We start from the raw sequence: 19,334 nt of genomic DNA on the forward strand, positions 1-19,334 counted from the left end.
TTTACCTGAATAATAACAAATCAGATTTAATAGCAAAGACATTTGAAGCTAGCTCTATCATCCCATGAGATTTGTTGTTGTCACCATAGCGCATGAACGCACATTAAATGTGTTCAATGGATCTGTGCACTTGCAGTGCTTCGGCCTAACATTTGCATAAAGTATACTCCTGGCCTAAATTGTGCACCTTGTTGAGGTGTGCTATTTCTTTTCTAATCAGACTTGAATAAAACAAAGAAAATCCCATAGATTTGCATTGAAATTGCACTGGAAATAGATCAAGGGAATAGAACATCATGCAGATTTGACGTTGGCCACTAAGCAACTACCCAAAACACCCTAGCAGCCACCTAGATTCCTAGTAACCCCATAGAACTCATTAGGAACACCTTAGAAACTGCATAGCAACACCGTGGCAACCACCTGTGATGACAAGTTTTGCATCAGAAAATGTTTAAAAGCCATGTGTGCTAGTGTATGTGAATGTATTAGTGTATATGGTCAAAGTGTGTGTCAGTAAGTATGTGTAAGTGTCCAGCTAAAACCCTGAATGAGACACAGAGGACGAAATAGAGCTCTTTCATCTCCAGCTCCAGATGCTGATTAAAGATGCTCTCTTTGGAGCCACTCTACCCTGCAGCTCTTTCTGTCACACACTACCACAGACACAATGACTAAAGACACAAAACCGTATGTGTGTGTGTGTGTATCAGTGCAAAAGAAAAAGCGAGCGGAAAGAGGGTGGCTATAAAAGTATAGGAGATCCATCTTTTTCTGACAGTCTATTTAAAAGGCTACACGCCAAAAGAACAGCTATATGCCTAAAAAGCTCAGTCTATTTGGAGCCATACATTTTTATGCCAAATAAACATCTTGTCAGCGAAACTGATTTCCAACCCCATCGCACTTTTTGACAGAGATGGATGAATTAGTGTGAGAAGCACATTAAATTAGCTATTTTAATTGAGTGCTGCTTCACGTTTTAAGTGTGTTTTGAAGAGAGAATCTCAAGAGTGGCTTGGGTCATGCAAAGGTAAAGAGAGGACTTTTCTGCTTCTATTATAGTGAACAATGGGATTTCGGGTGGTCTGAATATTCTGTTTAGGCTTGAGCGCCCCCCAAAAGAAGTCAAAGCAAAAGATTACATGTTAGTTAGGTTTCATTTTCACCTGAACCAGATGGATGCTTGTGGACTGTTGTACTTGTGGTAGTCTCTTGAGCAATTTCTATTAGGATCAGGAGAGGACGGTACTGTCGTTCTTGATAAGATGTAGACAGTCTAATAGCATTTCATCACGACTGAGGGGGGACCTCATGCTTGGGGTGGCCCTGACAGGGGTAGTCAATGAATCATTCACTCAACTGCTTTGTTCAAACACACTGATTCATTCAGGATATACCCTATTTCAATATACATCATGTTTTAGAGTGTTCTTGGTAACTTTTTACAATAAGGTTCAAATCGTTAGTTAATTAGGGTATCGTGAACTAACAATAGCCAAAATTCCATCCAAGGGATTTTTTTTTACCAATATAGCTGTTGGAAATATAAATAATATGTGATATACACAAAATGATGTATCGAATTTCTATCAGTAAAAGGCTAATTGGATGAAATCCACCTATAGAGACAGCAAATTTCACAGACTTTGTTGATAACAGAACAGTGCCAAAAGTAAATGGAAGCTATGAATAACAGTTTTATAAAGCATTTATTAATCTAGGTAATGTTAAGTAATGTGTTCACTGTTCATTCATGTTTGTTTATTAACTAATGTTAACTAATTAAAAGGTTAGTTCACCCAAAAATGAAAATTCTGTCATTAATTTTCTCATTAGTATTCTTGTCGCTTCATAAAATTAAGGTTGAACCACTGCAGTCATGTGGACTATTTTATCAATGTCCTTATTACCTTTCTGGACCTTGAAAGTGGTGGTTAAATTGCTGTCTATGAAAGAACCTCTCGGATTTCATCATAAATATCTTAATTTGTGTTCCGAAGATGAACGAAGGTCTTACGGGTGTGGAATGACATGAGGGTGAGTAATTAATGACAGAATTTTCATTTTTGAGTGAACTAACCCTTTAAGTTCAGATGTTAAAGTTGTGTAAGTATATGCAGAAATTAACATTAACCTTGGCTAACAGATGCTGTAAAAGTGTTGTTCATTCATTCTTAGGAAATTATACCCAATACATTGAACAAACATTAACATCAAACTGAACCTTATTGTAAAAGTGTTAATGGACTCTTAGTAAGAAAGGTCATTAAACCCATTAAAACCCATCAACGAGGGCGACTTAAATATTTCATGAGAAGTTCAATATTTGCCATCACAGTTTTTAATTTAGTTATTCCTCACACTCCTCCATTGGCGACAGAAAGGTGCCGGGTTTAAATTGTTGTTTCATCAGCTGGCTTTCAGAGCTGAAATCGCTGTGGGGTTTGAGTTAATTTGTGGCTCAGTAGAAACATTGTCCTTGTCTGTCAAACTGGCTGTTGCACAGGATGATACAGCGGTAATCATGCTCATGTTACATTTTCCACATCAAGGTCACTTCCTGCTGGGCTGCAATTGACAGTGGGAAGTTTCTCAAAAACCCAAGATCCATGAACTTGCATTTCTGACAGGCCTAAATCTCTGGAGGGTGGAACCCATCAAATGTACTGAAGCCCCCTGCTCTAAATTTCCAACTTTATAAACATCGGTGATAAATATGCTCCTGTAGCAGATGCACAGAGGAGGGCTGTGACAATACACGTGTGTGAAAAGCTGGACAGATTCATCCATTCTGTTCTGTAGGGAGAGATTGCATCTGCTGTAATTATTGACATGGATGCAGTGGTTTGTGTTATCTCTGTGTTACACGGGCCACATTTGTTTATATTTGAGAGGGCTTCTGTTTGTGTTGACAACATGCAGATGATGAATGGTGATACAACTTCATGTGCAAAAAATGACACGCACACACACACATACACAATTCAATACATGTCATTTGCTTATCTGTTGATTGCTTTGTTCATTGATTTGGTACCTATTTAGTTGGCTCTTAAAATCAGTCAAACATAACAGTGTTATGGCATTACTAAGAGAGGTTCCCTGCATTATGAAACACTTTTCTGGTTTACACATGTCTGTGTGTGTGTCTGAGGACTCGAGTTCCTGATGCAATAGAGGTAGGAGTCGATGAAACTCTAGGCTCTCTGTGAATGACTGTATGATCCAAAACTATATTTAAGCTCGTGCAAACAGGTGCTTTTATAGTGTATGTGGGTGAGCTGGTGTAATGTAGTTTATTGATCCTGTATTTAAGATTAAAAATTCTTTTAAGTAATTTTTTTAAATGAGTGCTCTTATTACTGTACCTAACACCGATATTAGTGTCTTGAGGTATCACATAATTTTATTTTATGCTTTTGATTTTTTGTATTTAGCACCAAAAATTTTAATTTCAAAATTTAAAGGATTAGTTCACTTCAGAATTAAAATAACTCTGTTGAAGTCCACTATATGGAGAAAAATCCTGCAATGTTATCCTCAAAAACCTTAATTTCTTTTTGACTGAAGAAAGAAAGACATAAACATCTTGGATGACATGAGGGCGAGTAAATTATCAGGAAATTTTAATTCTAATTTGAACTAATCCTTTAAACTAGCTTTGAACATGCTGTGTAAACTGTTGTTCACTGCAATATATTATGTCAGTGAATGAGGGTGTGCATTTTGTGACTCGTGTCTGTATGCTTGTGTATAGACCTGGATTTAATTTGAGTCTAGTGAAGCCATCACCTTCTCCAGCAGTCACTTAATCCGTTTATTAAGCTCCAATCAGCCTCAGGATCTTTAGAGCCTCGGGAATCTGAATGAAAGCTCTGCCGTACAAATAGATGGATGACATGGTGCCATATAGCTTAATAGAAAGCACAGTGCTAGAAATGTGCTTTACAAATCAACCTCAAAAGATGTTATAAAACACCTTGACTTAAAAAAGCAAATTAATGTTTTAAGACCAGTATATAAGACCAGTAACATCTGGAAAAGGGATGTCATGCTGTACACTACCGTTCAAAAGTTTGCTGTTGGTAAGATTGTTTTAATGTTTTTGAAAGAAGACTCTAAAGCTGACCAAGGCTGCATTTATTTGATCAGAAATACAGTAAAAACAGTAATACTTTGAAACTGTTTTCTAATTCAGTATATTTTAAAATATAATTTATTCCTGTTAGGGAAAAGCTGAATTGCCATTACTCCATTCTCCAGAAATCATTCTAATGTGCTCATTTGGTGGTCAAGAAATGTATCATATTATTATTTTTTTCAGGATTTTTTGATGAATAGAAAGTTCAAGAAAGGAAGGAAAATGGAAATGTGATTAGGAAATGATATCGTGATTTTTTAAAAATTTTTTAAAGGCCTAGAAATCACAATTTTTAAATCCCCAAAGTTTCCAGGTTTTCCTTTACCGTGGGAACCCTGAACGATCTTTGCCCGTCCTACATTTCCGAGGAAGCAGTCAGTCATGACAGAACATCCTGTACTTGTGGCCTCTTTGTTTATTTGTTTGTTTTTCTCTGTTTGTTTGGGCTGTGCGATTCGAAATGGGCCCCCCCCCATCGGTCTCGACAGGATCACTACAGCAGGGATGTTGCCATTTGGTCAGTCAAGCATCCATCTGTGGAGCTCTCTGTGGATCAGACATTTGTGGCTGGGCATAAGGAGTGTTTCAGGGTCGCTGAGGAGACATCTCATGCACCTTGTGCTCTCTCTCTCTGGCATCTACTGTGCCGTCAGTCACACTTCCAGAAATCTCAGCTGCCAATCAGCGCTTCTCCAGGCCCCAAGCAGATAGGCTTTGGCGGACTCTGGTTTGACCGTGGCCCCCGACTGCTCACTAATCAGCTAGCGCCAACAGTGAAGGTCTTTTTTGCATAGTTATTTCTCATTCCCTCTTCTCTCCCACTTCCATTGCTTTTTGAAGTTATTTTCTTGGCTGATAAAAGTGGGACAGTGACAACAGAAATGGAGTGAGGGGAGGTCTCATTTACACACAATGTCTAAGTCATTATCACAACATGCCTGCCTTCAGGACAAAACAAGAGAATCTACAAAGAAGTATCCACAAACACTGCCTATTGTCTGCAACTGCATTACTGACAAAGTAATGAGGACTTATGCATCTACTCTGTATGATAGGGCATTCAGCTCAACAGCACAGGAAGTCCATGAGGAATAAAGCAGAGGACCGCTTTAATGAAATGCTATCGACAGATCCCCAAGCCCAGCTAGCCCGAATGAATCTGTGAGGATATCTCTTGTTTTTAGTAGGTTCAGTAAAGCTCTTGGCCTTTAGATGTACTGAATGAAGAAATTCCAATATCATTCTTCTATATCATTCTTTATTTGAATCTTAAAGTAATAATTCACTCCAAAATTAAAATTCTTCATAATTTACTCACTGGAATTCTGAAACTTCTATGACTGGATCACTGAGTCAATAAGTTGAAAGAACCGGAAGAACTGGATCAGGTTGATTCTTAAACAAATAGTTATTTTTTTTAAGTGTATCAACAGTTTAATTGAAAAGATCCCATTCAAAAGACAGATTTGTTCACAAATCAGACATCGCTTCTTGGCATGAGGGCGAGTAAATGATGACTTTTCATTTTTAAACGAACTGTTTGCTCCTATTTTTATATCCATATGTTTCCCCCCTTGTCTTGCAGCGATCCTCTCAGTTGTTCTGCCTGTCTTTTCAGCTTCTCTCTCCCTCTCTCCCTCTCTCTCTCCCTCACTATTACTCTTTTTCCTGATCTCCTGTAGAGGTCACTGTATACCAGTTACATATCTTTTTGTCTCCATTCACGTTTGTCTGGCTTCTGAGATTAGACATGTTGTTTGTTTGCTTGCATCTTAATTTTTTATTTTTCTAAATCATACAAGGTCATGTTTATCCTTTCAATCATGGTTTTGTTTTAAGGGTGGAGAATTTAGTACCTCGAGCTGCTTTAAGGATGTTATACTAACTAACAAAAAACACCCTTTTACCAACCTTTTTTTTTTTTTTTTTTTTTTTTTTTTCATTTCTAAAAAGTACCTCTACATCCTGGATTTTTTCCAAGCTTAAGCAATGTGGGGAGCCGAACTACAACAGGGATGCAATTATCTTGTATCTTGCCAGTTCCTTTACAGAATAGAGGAGACTGGGTCTAGTTGTCACTTTTTTTTACCCATTTATCATTTTTCATGGTCCATTTCTGTATAGGCACATACAATATAAGGTATAAGCTTTAATAAAATGTTATCATCTTTTTTATTTTCCAAGAAAAAGATACAGGTAATTTAACACCTGTTGACCGTTTGTGCCATTGATTTTGGGCGCTATATGCGTTAATTTGTCACAGTGGTAACCTGCCGTTAAATAAACCTGCCATTCAAAACTTACATTCTATCACTTCCGCCAATATGGATCAACGATTTTGATGACATCACCCTGCACTTTAGCTTCTCATTAGATTTTGTCCAATCAAATGCTCTCTAGAATCTAAAGTGTCCCGCCCCCTACATTATAAATCGGTCCCTTGTTCACACATTTACTATTTCCTACATGGTGAATAGCACATAGTGCACTCTATAAGGGATAGAGAATGATTCCGACAGTGTAAATATGCTTTCCATTGGGGCGAATGAAGTTTCACGTTAGTGTCACGCAAACCGCCGCAACGTGACAGTCTGCTTTGGTCCAAAGACACGATAGCACAGAGCGGATCGTATGCGCGACTCTGCACAAACCACAAAACATATCGGACCTATTTGATATTTTAAAGTGATTTTAAAGAGATTAGGAGGAGAAACTGTTAGAGATTAGGAGGAAACCGCAGCTTTACCGAGAACAACGGCTCTGGCCGAGCTGCGATATAAAGAAAAAAAAAATTGGCTATTTTTAAAAAGGGGAGGAGCTATTCGATATGTCCCGCCCTATCTTCCTATTTCAGTGGAAATTACGTCAACACACTAAATAATGCTGCATGTTCCAAGGCACTTCATTCGGCCTTTAAGAGGGTTTTAAAAAAGGTTTTAAAACCAACATACAAAAACAAGCATTTGAGACTTTATATTTTGCGTCAGAATAGCCCTGTGACAACTTCCCCTTGTGACAGCTATCTCATTTTTCTCTCTATCTGTGTAAATTATCCTTGTACAGCTTGTATACAAATATGTCACTGTGTAAACAAGCATAGATACTTCACTACAATGGGTTATACACCAGCCGTGTACTGGGAGATAAGTCGTAGGATTAGATTTCAGGCCACACAGATCTATTTTACACATCTCTATCAGTGCCATTTAAAAATTTGATGCCATCTGGTTATGATGAGAGATGAGGTGGGTGCACAGGCAAGGAAATATCTGAAGCTAGATGTTTAGAAGGCTGTGTGCTCTTGATATGAATGATAATTAATAAATAGTCAAGTGCATTTTAAGAGGATTTATGCCTTATGCAGGTGCTCATTTAAATCTTATATAAGTGTTTAAACGCATCAAGATTCAAGCATTAAAATGGGGAATGTGATTCTGTTGATGAAATGTAATCAAGGCCTCCATCCACATTACATGGAGAGCCAGTAAAGTGGATGTGATCTCTACTTAAAATACTTAGAATATATTTCATGAAATACCGCAGCAAATTAATGGCACAAGTTCACTGTAGTCACATTTTAAAAGGGTGAAAATTAACCCGCCTTCTTCTTCCTCTAGGGGATTGACTTTGCGGCCTTTACGGGTTACATGTTCCTGGGAATCTGTCTGGTGCTGCTGACCTCATTTCCTTTTTTGAGAATGCTGTACTGGAATAAGAAACTTTACAACAAGGAATCCAGCGAAATCGTGGGTGAGTATTAATTTATTCTGCTCTGTTCCTGCGCATCAGGTTTCCCAAAATCACTTGGATCTATCCTCAAGTGTGCTGCGGGGCAACTCGGATTTCCTCCCTTTATGATTCAAGCTCTTTTGTTCTGACATGTGCAATAAAAAATTTATTCAGAATCCTATTGACTTAGATCTTAAAGAATAAGCAATCATTTCTAAAAAACCATGGAGTGGTTGAGAGCACACTTGATCTTCCTTGTTGCCAGCAGTTCTTCCTATATGAAAATGTGAATGAGTGTCATACACCGTTCATACACCATTTACACCAAATCTAATATCCTATCCAAAGCTCCTTACATTTGGCCTTTGAGCCCCTGTGACTGGGATAGGCACAGTCTACCCTTTCATGGATGATTATAACCTCAGCAATACATCAATTTTTCATCCTCCCCTCCTCCCCCACTTCCTACGATCACACTGATGCGTTTAGTCTCTCTGTACCCTTCAGGCTGTTTTCCCTGATATTTCCATTATTCTTATCGGATGAGCCTGTGCTGAAAGCCTTAACGCGTCTGTATTAAATACATAAATCCTGTCGTAGATGACCTCTCTCAAGACCTAGACTTATGCACTACTCTCAGACAGGACTCCCTTTTATTCTTTTTTGAGGGGTCAAGGTTTGGCTGGTTTAGCATGGCCCATTTAGCCCTGCTGGTAGATGTCGTAATTACACCTTCTTGGTTCACAAGGCATCCTTTTCCATTGACAGCCATTCAAAACTCATTTTGTATTTTGAAGAAATATATATATATATATATATATATTTTTTTTTTTTCTTTTTTTTTTTTTTCGGGAAACATTTATTTATTTGGCCTCTTCTTTTTCCCTTCATGCCACAATAGTTTTCTCATATTATTATCTGTAAAAATACATCCTAACAAAGTGCATGTTAGAGCATGGTTATGTTTGTACTGTAATCAGCCTGTCAGGTTGTATGTTTTACTTGTGTTTTGATATCTACCATTGTGTAACATTTGCTTGAAGTGTCAAGGAATTGTGTATTTATGACATTCTGAAGGAACAGGGCACATTTAGCCCAAGTGTGAAGGTGCTAACACCGCTAGAAAGGCTGATAAAGCCATCATAGACACTGACAGGTCAATACCACTCTCACCTAGGGAGTCATCTCTTCATCACCGCCTCCACTGAGAGCCCAGATGTGTTCTGTTCTTCCCTTCTTCTTTTACAAACAGGATTTATATATTTTCTCAAAAATTTTTCCATTCTGGCCAGTCATTGAAATTAATGAGCAAACAAATAGATGTACTAGTAATGGATATTACAATTTCCTTACCTTCACAGGCTTTCTTTCTTTCTTTTTTTAGACTAGTTTATATGTAGTAAACTTTTAATTCTTCTTTTACTTTATTTTTTTGAGGCAGTTTGCACAATAAATTGTTTAAAATGTGAGACTGTCACATTATACACTGCAGCTATCCATAAAACTCCATAAGCTAGTTTTTGTCTTAAGATGCATATTGTCTTTTTACATCATACATTAAAGTAAGATCCTCTGATGTTTTCTGATCTCAGCCAAGACCATTATTAATAGCCTATATACTCTTTTCTCTTCCTCCACCCTTCTTCTCTCCACGTTCACCCTTGTTTTGTCTATTCAAGCATCAATGTGCAATTAATCTACAGTGGCACACTCAATTAACCTGCCTTAAAATTCCTGATGTGTTTGAAACTCGTGTAACCTCTAGTTTGTGATGTGAAATCAAACACGCCTCCATACAGTTCCTCCCGCTTTCATTAGTAAAATGAGTATTTAGTATTTTTCTTTTTCCTTGCCTACATATAATCGTTTTGGCGACCACGGTTCATTATAAAAGTAATGAAAAAAAAAAAAAAAAAAAAACGCAGTCCGCGGCTCTGTAATTTTTCCTCCTACGACATTTTCAAAATAGCCCAATTGTGCGGGAAAAGCCAACCCTGGCAACACTACCTTTTGTGTTTAACGCAAAAGTCATACAGGTTTGGAATGACATGAGGGTGAGTAAATGATAACAGAATTTTGGGCAGATTTTCAACATTTAGATTGTGTCAGTGTGAAGTTTTTGAAGATTAAACAATTTTGTTATTTTTGATTTTTAATTTTTTTTTTTTTTTTTGAACATTTTTTTTTTTTTTTTTTTTTAAGTAAACTTACCCTTGAAGCTTCAAATGGGATGCAAAAGTAAAAAAAAAAAGAAAAGAAGAAAGAAAAGTAGTAAAAAGTAGCAAAATCCATTTGATAGCTTCTATTCAAGATAATCACATCTTTTTTTATACAGTATATGTATTTCATTTGCTTTTTTGGATCATTTTTAACCTCAGTCAAGTGGTTTTTGGTCTTTTTATTCCATTATCTATTGTATAAATAAATAGACAAAATAATCAGATGAGTCTTCCTCCAGTTGTCGAGCTCTCTCTACAGATGGCCATTAGCCTCTTGAGCAGCTGCTCCCTCTGCTCCACAGAGACCAACTCCTCACATCTCCCATATACCTCCACACCTGAGCTCACACCTGAAGTATGACAATAGCTCCTTTAATAAGCCACTCATTTCAGCCATTCATAGTCTGAATACAGGCTCTTGGGCTCCCAGAGAGGCTTTCACCATACCCACAAATCATAATGTGAGGAAAGCACAAAACCTTTTCTATCACCGTGATGTTTTCTTTCTAAATGGTCTAAGAGTCATACAGTGGTTGATCATCCAATTTAAACCAGGAATTTGAGTCATCCTTTGATTCTATGAAATGGTGTATGAGAGCTGCATGCTGATCAGCCCAGTGTCACAGCAGTTTTATGTCCTTATAACCTGCAAATCTGGGCAAGATGAGAAAGTAGTATAAAACAACGTGATCTATAAATATCTGTGTGTATTTTTACGTAGAGTGTGGTTCATTTCATACACACCGAAACGTTTGCTCTGTTCTGTGACTTCTGCTGCAAACCCGTTTCAGAAGATTACTGTACATAATGTTAAATAAGACTCCATTTTAAACCCTTAAAATGAACAGCATTTTTGTAATCTTTTAACCATTGTATATCATGTAATTTTACAAAAGGCATTTTCTCAGTATAGTCCTATGCTGTGACTAACAATTAAACCATAAAATACGCCAAAACGCAACAAAAAAGTAAAAAAGTAATCAATTTTATTTGTTTACTGTAATCCACATCTTTAGAATCCATACGTTTGTAAGGAACAAACCTTTATTCGGCAATCTTCTTTCCATTCTCAGCAGAGACCCCAAACGTCAAATCGGGATAAGATTCTCAACAATTATTAACCTTAAAGGGGTGGTTGATTATGATTTCACTTTTTTAACTTTAGTTAGTGTGTAATGTTGCTGTTTGAGCATAAACAACATCTGCAAAGTTAGGACGCTCAAAGTTCAATGTAAAGGGATGTATTTTCTTTTAAAGAATTCTCTGTTTAAGGACTACAACAAACGGCTGGTAGGGACTACAACAAGCTTCTTCCTGGGTTGGTGACATCATTAAACCCTAAAATTTACATAAACCCTGCCCCCAAGAACATGCAAAAAAGGGAGTAAGGCCATGTTATGGTAATACAGTACATAACACAAATGCAATGGCATGTCATAAAAGCAACTTAAGTTATAACCGAAATTAAACTAAGCTATACCTGTTATATCTTCATGCAGCATATATTCTCTGGCTCTGTAAGCATCTTACAACAGTTCCCACACAAGCGATTTATAGATTATCATGACAGAATATGCTAATCAATGACTTTAAGATAGTTAACTTCACATCAGCTACATAAATGTATCCACTAACCTTTCAGAAACGTCCTGTTGCATTCTACGTGTTGTCACTTCTTCCTGAGTCTCTCTATCATTATCCGACTCTGGTTTGAACATAAAAGGCTGAACAGTTTCTGACATTTTCAGTGAGTCTGCCTGGGGTAATCGGCGCTGCTAACACAAGCTCTTGAAACTCCACCCTCTTCTTGGGAGCAGCAGTTGATTTGCATTTAAAGGGACACACAAAAACGGAGCGTTTTTGCTCACCCTCAAAAAGTGACAAATTTAACATGCTATAAAAATGGTCTCTGTGATATTTTGAGCTAAAACTTCACATTCACACATCAGAGACTTTTCATCTTGTAAAAGTGGCATTATATGACCCCTTTAATTCTGCTCTGTAACTATTACTGTATATACCGACAGAGAGGACTGCAGCTGCAACCTGTCGTCATTTGAACTACTTTTGGTACCACTTTTGATATTTTTTGCAATAGATAAATTATTGTAATTCCACGTGATATAGTGAAATATATACAGTATTCAGCATTTGAAGTGGATCAAAATCTTTCATCAAAGTTGTCCCTAAAACCTTCTTCTTAGGATAGCTTAGTTCTTAGGACAACTTTGATTAACTTATTTTGATCCACTTCAAATGTTGACTACTATAGTATAACTATATTAGGTGTCATTACCAATCTTATAAGTATTTGAGAATTTTAATTTAGAAACTGATTATATTTGTTCATGCTTACAGAACACCTACAAAAGAACTGTTATTTTAAAAACACCCTGCAGGTTGCATGAATGGATGTGTCACACCTAGAGACTTAATTAAATTATGTATGTTTTGTTCCTGTTACTTTAGGGATAAAACAAAATGACAGACAGTCAAATAAAAAAGAGAATTTCTTTCTCAGAAGGCAGAAGGGCATGCTTTCTCCCACACCATTGGCCTTTGCCCACTGTGAGGATTGACATCATCAGCATGGGACTAGCACCAGCCAGAATGCAAATCCCCCTTCCTGTGATTATTGGGTTATTTGGTGGCTAACACAGTGAGAGAGTGTTGGTCGGTGTGGAGTTGATGCAAAGTTTTAGAACTCTGCTCTATAAGGAACAGAACTTAAATGATCGTTTTTTTGGTTCCCCGTGTGTGCTGCGTCTGGAACGAAAGACCTCCACTAGGCCTGATGGTGACCACTCAATGCCAGTCCAATTTCTAATTCTGTAAAGCCTTAAGTCCCCACCGAGCCTCACTTTCAAAAAATCAAACCTGCTGTGCGGCTGATATAGTTTTCCAGGCCCTCGGCATGATGCATTACTGTGTCGATTGTGATCAGCATGTTTTTCCTTTGTCAATTAGCTTCTGGAAAGCTTTCCTAGCAGCCTCACCATCACATGGTGAGGAGTCATGCTGAAGGACCAGTACAAAACCTTTTTCCTTCTCCCTTATCTTCTCTTTCCTTACCTTCTCCATTCTTTTTGTAACTGCTTAGTCTGCGCTTCACCCTCTTCCTTCAAAATTAAAGAATTTAAATTCTGTCATCATTTACTCACCCTCATTCTATCTATCTATCTATCTATCTATCTACATCTGTCATGTATGTCTGACAGTCCATCCATCCATCCATCCATCCATCCATCCATCCATCCGTCTTTTATTTTTTGTCCTTTTTTACCTACTTTATTGACCATTGTTTTCTGAAACTGGGGTTTCCAGTTATTAAATATGAATAGTAAATGCCTCACAGTGTCAGACTCCAAAGTAAACTCACAGCCATTTTAATCTGCTGGGGGAAAAATCTAATTCACTGCAGTTTGAAAGAAGCGTTTGAAAATGTCACTAAATTAGACTTTTTGGGGTGTCCGTGTTACTTTTATAGAATAACACCATAGAATTAATTTACAGTTACCATAATAATTACAATCATGAAAAGTTAGTATAGTTTTACAGGCTAATGCTGAATTGTGTGGAATTGTTTTGAAAACTTCTGATGTTGAAAAATATCTCATTAGTTGAAACATTTTAAAACATTTTGAAACATTTATGTGCATTACATATGCTTTATAAGTATAGTTGTGGCAAATAAAGTTGGAATTACCACAGTTATAATTGACAAAGGATGACTTACTGTGTTTACAAAATTATGAATGAATGTAAAATTGTTTGTCGCATTGTAGTTCTTATTGGCTATTCATCATTCATGTTTTTCGATAAAGTAAAAATCGTGTACATTGTTGTTTGCAGTGTTGTGTTTTAAATAGAAATGTGTTGTAATGTCTGACTGATGACAAAACTGAAGATGTCACTCACTGAAGCTTTTATTCAGGATTACAGTGAATGGCAATAACAAAAGCAGTGTTCTTTTCATGCTTTCTTCCGTATCTGGGAATTCAACACATTAAACCCATAAATGTTGAAGCAAATGAAAGAACAATCACAACTTTTCATAGTCTGACTGCGGCGCTACAGTATAAATAAGCAATAGTGAAAAACATTGTTACTCACACTTGTGTGTTGCGACATTACTGTCGGATCCAATGTAGTCGACACTCTATTCTATTCTTCAAATCTTTTATTTTCAGTCTCTCTGAAAAGCCTGTGTCAAACTGTGTCTTGTTTAAAAACTAATCCGCAGTAAAATGAAGCGAACAAATGAACAGTGTCTTACTGCTGCGATTTGTAGCTTTTTTTGTTCAAAATTTCAAGTTCATCCACGCTTTCTTAATGTTAGGATCACACGGAAGGCAATGCAATGACTGTGTTTTTCCACAACTTGGCACTTTAAAATGTCTTATAATTCTCAGAGGCATCTCTATCGTTTTGTTGCTGGAGTAATCCTGTGTTTGCGTCTCTCGTATTTACTGCTACATGACATGCGTGAATTGGTGGGCGGGGCAAACATTGATTTTATTCTGCAGAGGCGGTCTTTCATCGCACTTTTACGGCATACTGTGACAAAATCCAAAATGAGTTGTTTTAGAACTGTTTTTGGACTAATGAGGAAGTTTTGAGTTCTAATATAGATATTTTTATAGTACAATGACCTCTTATATGTCAAAAGATTTGATTTCTCAATTTTTGACCCCTTTAAGTCAGCTTAAGCTTTAAGTATTGTTTTTTTTTTTTCTTCAAATCAAACATTTATTTTAAACCGTTATCGCTTCCATTCCATCCTTTTTTGGACTAATTCGGTCACAGTATTTAAAAAAGATTCTGAGATTGGCCTGTCTGCATTTAGCTGTATACGGATAAATGAAGTTATGAAAGTAATTGTCATAGGTAGTGATTACAGACATGTCAAAGATGGTCCAATTGCAAAGCTTTGGGCAAAAATATTCTGAATAAATGAGCTAAAAAAGTGTTACAATTGTCCCTCCCTTTTTCTTTTTGGCTCTATTTGACCATAAATCCCTATCTTTAATAGTTCTTGTTATCTGTTTCTTCACAGTTTTTTTGGAATAGATTTGAAATTCTTATCTTAATTTGTATTTGTCTGTTTTACTGCTGAACCCTTTATCTTGTCACGATTTGTGTCGCCCTGCAGAACTGAAGCATGAGATTCTGGTGTGGAGGCAGACAGCCCATCGCATTAACCCTGCCAGCCGAGAGGAGACTGCCGTCAAGTGTCTTCTCATGCAGAAGGTTCTCAATCTGGAAAGCCTTCTGCGCAAGAAGCTCAAGACCTTCCAGAGGTGCTACAATCATGCGTCTGGTTAAAATAGAAGCAGTCTGTGTACACCGTGCTTGATGTTTAAAATCATGGATGTATGATGACTATAAATAGGTTTTTAGTTCTTGTTTCACTTTTTTCACTTGTGTTGTCTAAATGTCATGAGGATAATGGTGGAAACAAAATGAACAAAACAAATTAAGCCACACTTATATTCAAGATGCATTCTCAAAGTCTCAAGCCTTTTTGATATTGCATAAAATATCAAGATAAATGTCTTCAGGTCCACTGTATCAGGTCCAAAATATATCCATTCCCACTGCATGACACCTGTTGTGTCTGACAAAAACACATACCCAGAAGCCCGGGATGATAAATGACAAATAATTAACATGTAGAAAAGTAGGTAATTGTTCTCAATTGTATAGGCCCTCCTTGTAGAGAGCTGAAATTTTAATCATGCAGAATAATTTTGTTCTCAGTAGCCTATTTATTTTTTTATTGTTATAATAAATTCTTCTTTTAACTAAAGAAATTGGATTAGTTCTGCTTGTGATTTTGCGGAGCTTGTGGTTTTCTTTGATGACAGATAGAATGATCACAGAAACCATTTACAGCCTCACATGCTGAGTAGAAAAGGTTCGAGGTGACCACATGAAATCACCTCTCCTACTCATTTGAAGGTGTCCATGCTGGCTGAAAGGATGTATTAACACACTCCTTTCTTTTTTATTCCTTTCTTTTCACAGGCAAATATCACAGGAAGACAAAAACTGGGAGCACAATATTCAAGAACTGCAAAAAAAGGTAAAACAAGGCTGCATTAAGATGGCTCTGATTGATTAAGTGTATCTTTTTGCTAACCCTGCTTTATCTTTCCAATGTTATCTTATTAAATTATAAGAAACTTCCAGTGGAGTTAGCGTTTAGAGCACTGGCTCTCAAATTCATTTATTCATTCATTCATTCATTCATTCATTTTTGTACAAAAATAAACAAAATGTCCTTAACACATCTACGCACAAATTTACATTTATTAATGCAATAATATTAATATGAACTGCATAAGCATGTTCAAATTTACAATTTTGTAATCGCATAAACAACTGCAGAAGTGTTTACAGTGTTTATAGTTTGGTTTCTAAATAATAAATTGAAATTTGATGGTTTTATTTTTGCTTGGCAGCCAATAAAACATTGGTTAGGACACACTACCTTTAGCCTTGCAGTTGAATCTGTATGTCTGGGTTTGTTTTTTATTAAATACCATTTATTGGAGTTTAATTGGATGTATGACCTTTGATGTAAAAACACAAAAGATATGTTTCTAGGTGCATTCATTGCATCTCTTCCCTTGTAAACCCACAAGAAACGCTCGTTTAGAGGGCATAATAGGTATTAGACATGTTTCTTTCTGTCTTGTCTCTAAACATGTCTTTCATGGTCTTTTACAGCACAGAATAACTGACAAAATCCTCCTGGTCAAGTGTCTGACTGTCCTTGGGGTGGTCATCTTTATGTTCTTCCTGAACTCCTTTGTTCCTGCCATACATCTGGATCTGGGTAAGAGAGGGACAAACAAGGACACAAATAATCAGGCTTCATCCGTTTCTATTGCTGAACTGGCCCTGCTGTTTACACGCCTCACTATCTAATTATGAGGGCTTGTTTCCTCTCTGTTTGAGCAGAGGAAATGGAATCACAAGAATACTTTGCTATTTTGGAAATGATCAAAAATGTGCCAATTCCTCTACCACAGAGGAAACATTTCATATTATATGCATTATATTAGGGTTTATAGAATTAAAATAGAGAAACAAATGTTATTCTAATAAAGCTGGCCACATCCTCCCATGATCTAATTGGTGCGTGTATATCCTTCAATGTGTTGATGTGGTAATTGTTTGCAGCTGGGCTTTAAATGTAGAAAGAGACATCAACACAAAGCCATAACAATGGAGTAGCGTGAGATTAAATAAGACAGCTAGTATTACTCGCCCCAAAATTAGTCGTTTGTTTCTGTTTTAATTTTTTTCCTGTACATTTTTTCTTCCCGCCACACAGCCTTCCTTTTTGCTCTAGCTTTGTCGAACTGGTTTATGTACATGTTTATTACACGGTGAATGAGATGTCAATTACTGATGGAAATGAGATTGAGAACTTCACCAAACATTATTAGTGAATGAGAGATGGTCAATCAGAGAATGCCAGCCAGCCATATAGCTTGCTTAGATTGTTATATTGTTTGGGTCTGATTGTGTATTGATAATCACTTCTCATTTGTGGACAGTTTGATCTTATGGAGGGATGACACATGAATATTATTTTCAAAATGATCACATCTCATCTCTTCATACATACAAAATCATGTTTTTTTTGTTGTTGTTTTTTTTGCCTTTCCACAGCTGTGTATATAATTAATTGGCACTGATCGCAAAAATAATCACTTTACATTACCATTTTCAAAAAACAGTGTGGTTCTGCTTTTGAATTCTCCTCAGTTCTTCGTTTTGATCAAAACCAGGGTCGGCCAGTATGGGCTGCAAATGACTGTCATTAGACTTTCATTAGGTTGACACATCACCACTCCGTTTGACCTTTGATATTGATTATTTAATCATGGGCGAGGATACAGTGCGCCTGCTGGAGGGCAATGAAGCACACAGGATGCACTGTGCTCACAGAGCTCCACATGACTTTCTATCAAAAAGCACATTCATGACAATTAAGTGATTCTTAAGCCCCAAGGCCATCCATTTCCCAGAAAAATTATGTAATTACAATTTGATTCTTCTATAAATGACTAGTGAACATTAGCACATTTCTATGAACAACATTAGCAGTAACAGTGCATCTGGGGAGTTTTCTTGATTTTTAAGTCAATCCAAGAGTGTTAAGGGGGAAAAAAAGGCTCATTTATATAGGTCCATGAAAACATTTATATGTAGGACATAACAGATTTTTTAAAAAATATATCAGTTAGATTCTCAGTTTGAGACTTTACTCTGAAAGTAAAGATATTAACACACTCTCAAAATCTAAAAAAAGGTTCATAGAAAACATCATGCAAATTTTAATTTAAGAATCTTGTGTTAATCAATAAACTTTGGCCTCTTTAACGCCATCTCTGTTTGACACATGAAGTTACTTTTAACATGGGTTGTGATGCATCTGAAGCTATACATATTGAGTTTTGTTAATTTTTAACCAAAAACTCTTCCGTACTGTGACTTTGAAGTATTATTAATTTATTTAAATTTTAGAAAAAAATTAATTTAAGATCTGCAGCACATGCATATTAAATATTACTAATGTATCTCATCTCTTGATATAGTCATTTATAAATAACCAAATTAAGATATAAGACATAATTTATCTCCTGGGCAGCACAAAAGCTGTACCACCAAATAATGAATGAGGAAACAGAGGAAGATTAATCAAAGTAGAAAACACGCAACAGCTCATTTCTTCCTGGAACATCCTGAGAGAGACAAGAGTTCTTTATAAAAAGGTGCTTGTGGAAACACATTTGCTTTAAAAAAGAAGAACATGATGAGGTTGTGTTTGTGTCTCACTCAACGGGTCGGAATGCCTGTGTTGTTTTGGGTATGATGAATGAGCCTCCAAGGTTTCTCAGCAAACTTCTTTTAATTGCAGAGTCTTTTTCTCTCTCCTTTTCTTTCTCATTTTTTCTGCTCTGTTTGTGCTGTGCACTGCTAAAGGCCCCCAATTCTTCATCCATCTTCAGTTGGATGCCGTGGGGGAAAACTGAAGCGGAAAGCAAATCAAAAGTTACTTTTTTTGGACTTGTGTTGTGACAAAACCGTCCCAATGCCAGTGTGGAAGAAGTCTGGGATTCATTTCACACCACGCATGAGCTGCAGTGCCTCTCTCTCTGTGTGTGTGTGTGTGTGTGTGCCATTCAAATCAGTGAATATAATTTACTCTTTGAGAAAAGATGCTT

At 36.7% G+C, this 19,334-nt stretch overlaps 1 protein-coding gene across 1 annotated transcript in view; it reads left to right on the forward strand.

Moving 5' to 3' along the window:
- Nucleotides 1-19,334, forward strand: part of oca2 (oculocutaneous albinism II) — an 83,803-nt gene that overhangs the window by 33,807 nt on the left and 30,662 nt on the right. The window contains exons 15-18 of the mRNA XM_051898164.1: nt 7,762-7,894; nt 15,245-15,392; nt 16,120-16,177; nt 16,825-16,933. Of these exons, the coding sequence (XP_051754124.1) occupies nt 7,762-7,894; nt 15,245-15,392; nt 16,120-16,177; nt 16,825-16,933 (448 nt within the window). The remainder of the gene's footprint in view (nt 1-7,761; nt 7,895-15,244; nt 15,393-16,119; nt 16,178-16,824; nt 16,934-19,334) is intronic.

The sequence above is a fragment of the Ctenopharyngodon idella genome, chromosome 6, assembly GCF_019924925.1.
Source record: "Ctenopharyngodon idella isolate HZGC_01 chromosome 6, HZGC01, whole genome shotgun sequence".
Classification (NCBI taxonomy): domain Eukaryota; kingdom Metazoa; phylum Chordata; class Actinopteri; order Cypriniformes; family Xenocyprididae; genus Ctenopharyngodon; species Ctenopharyngodon idella.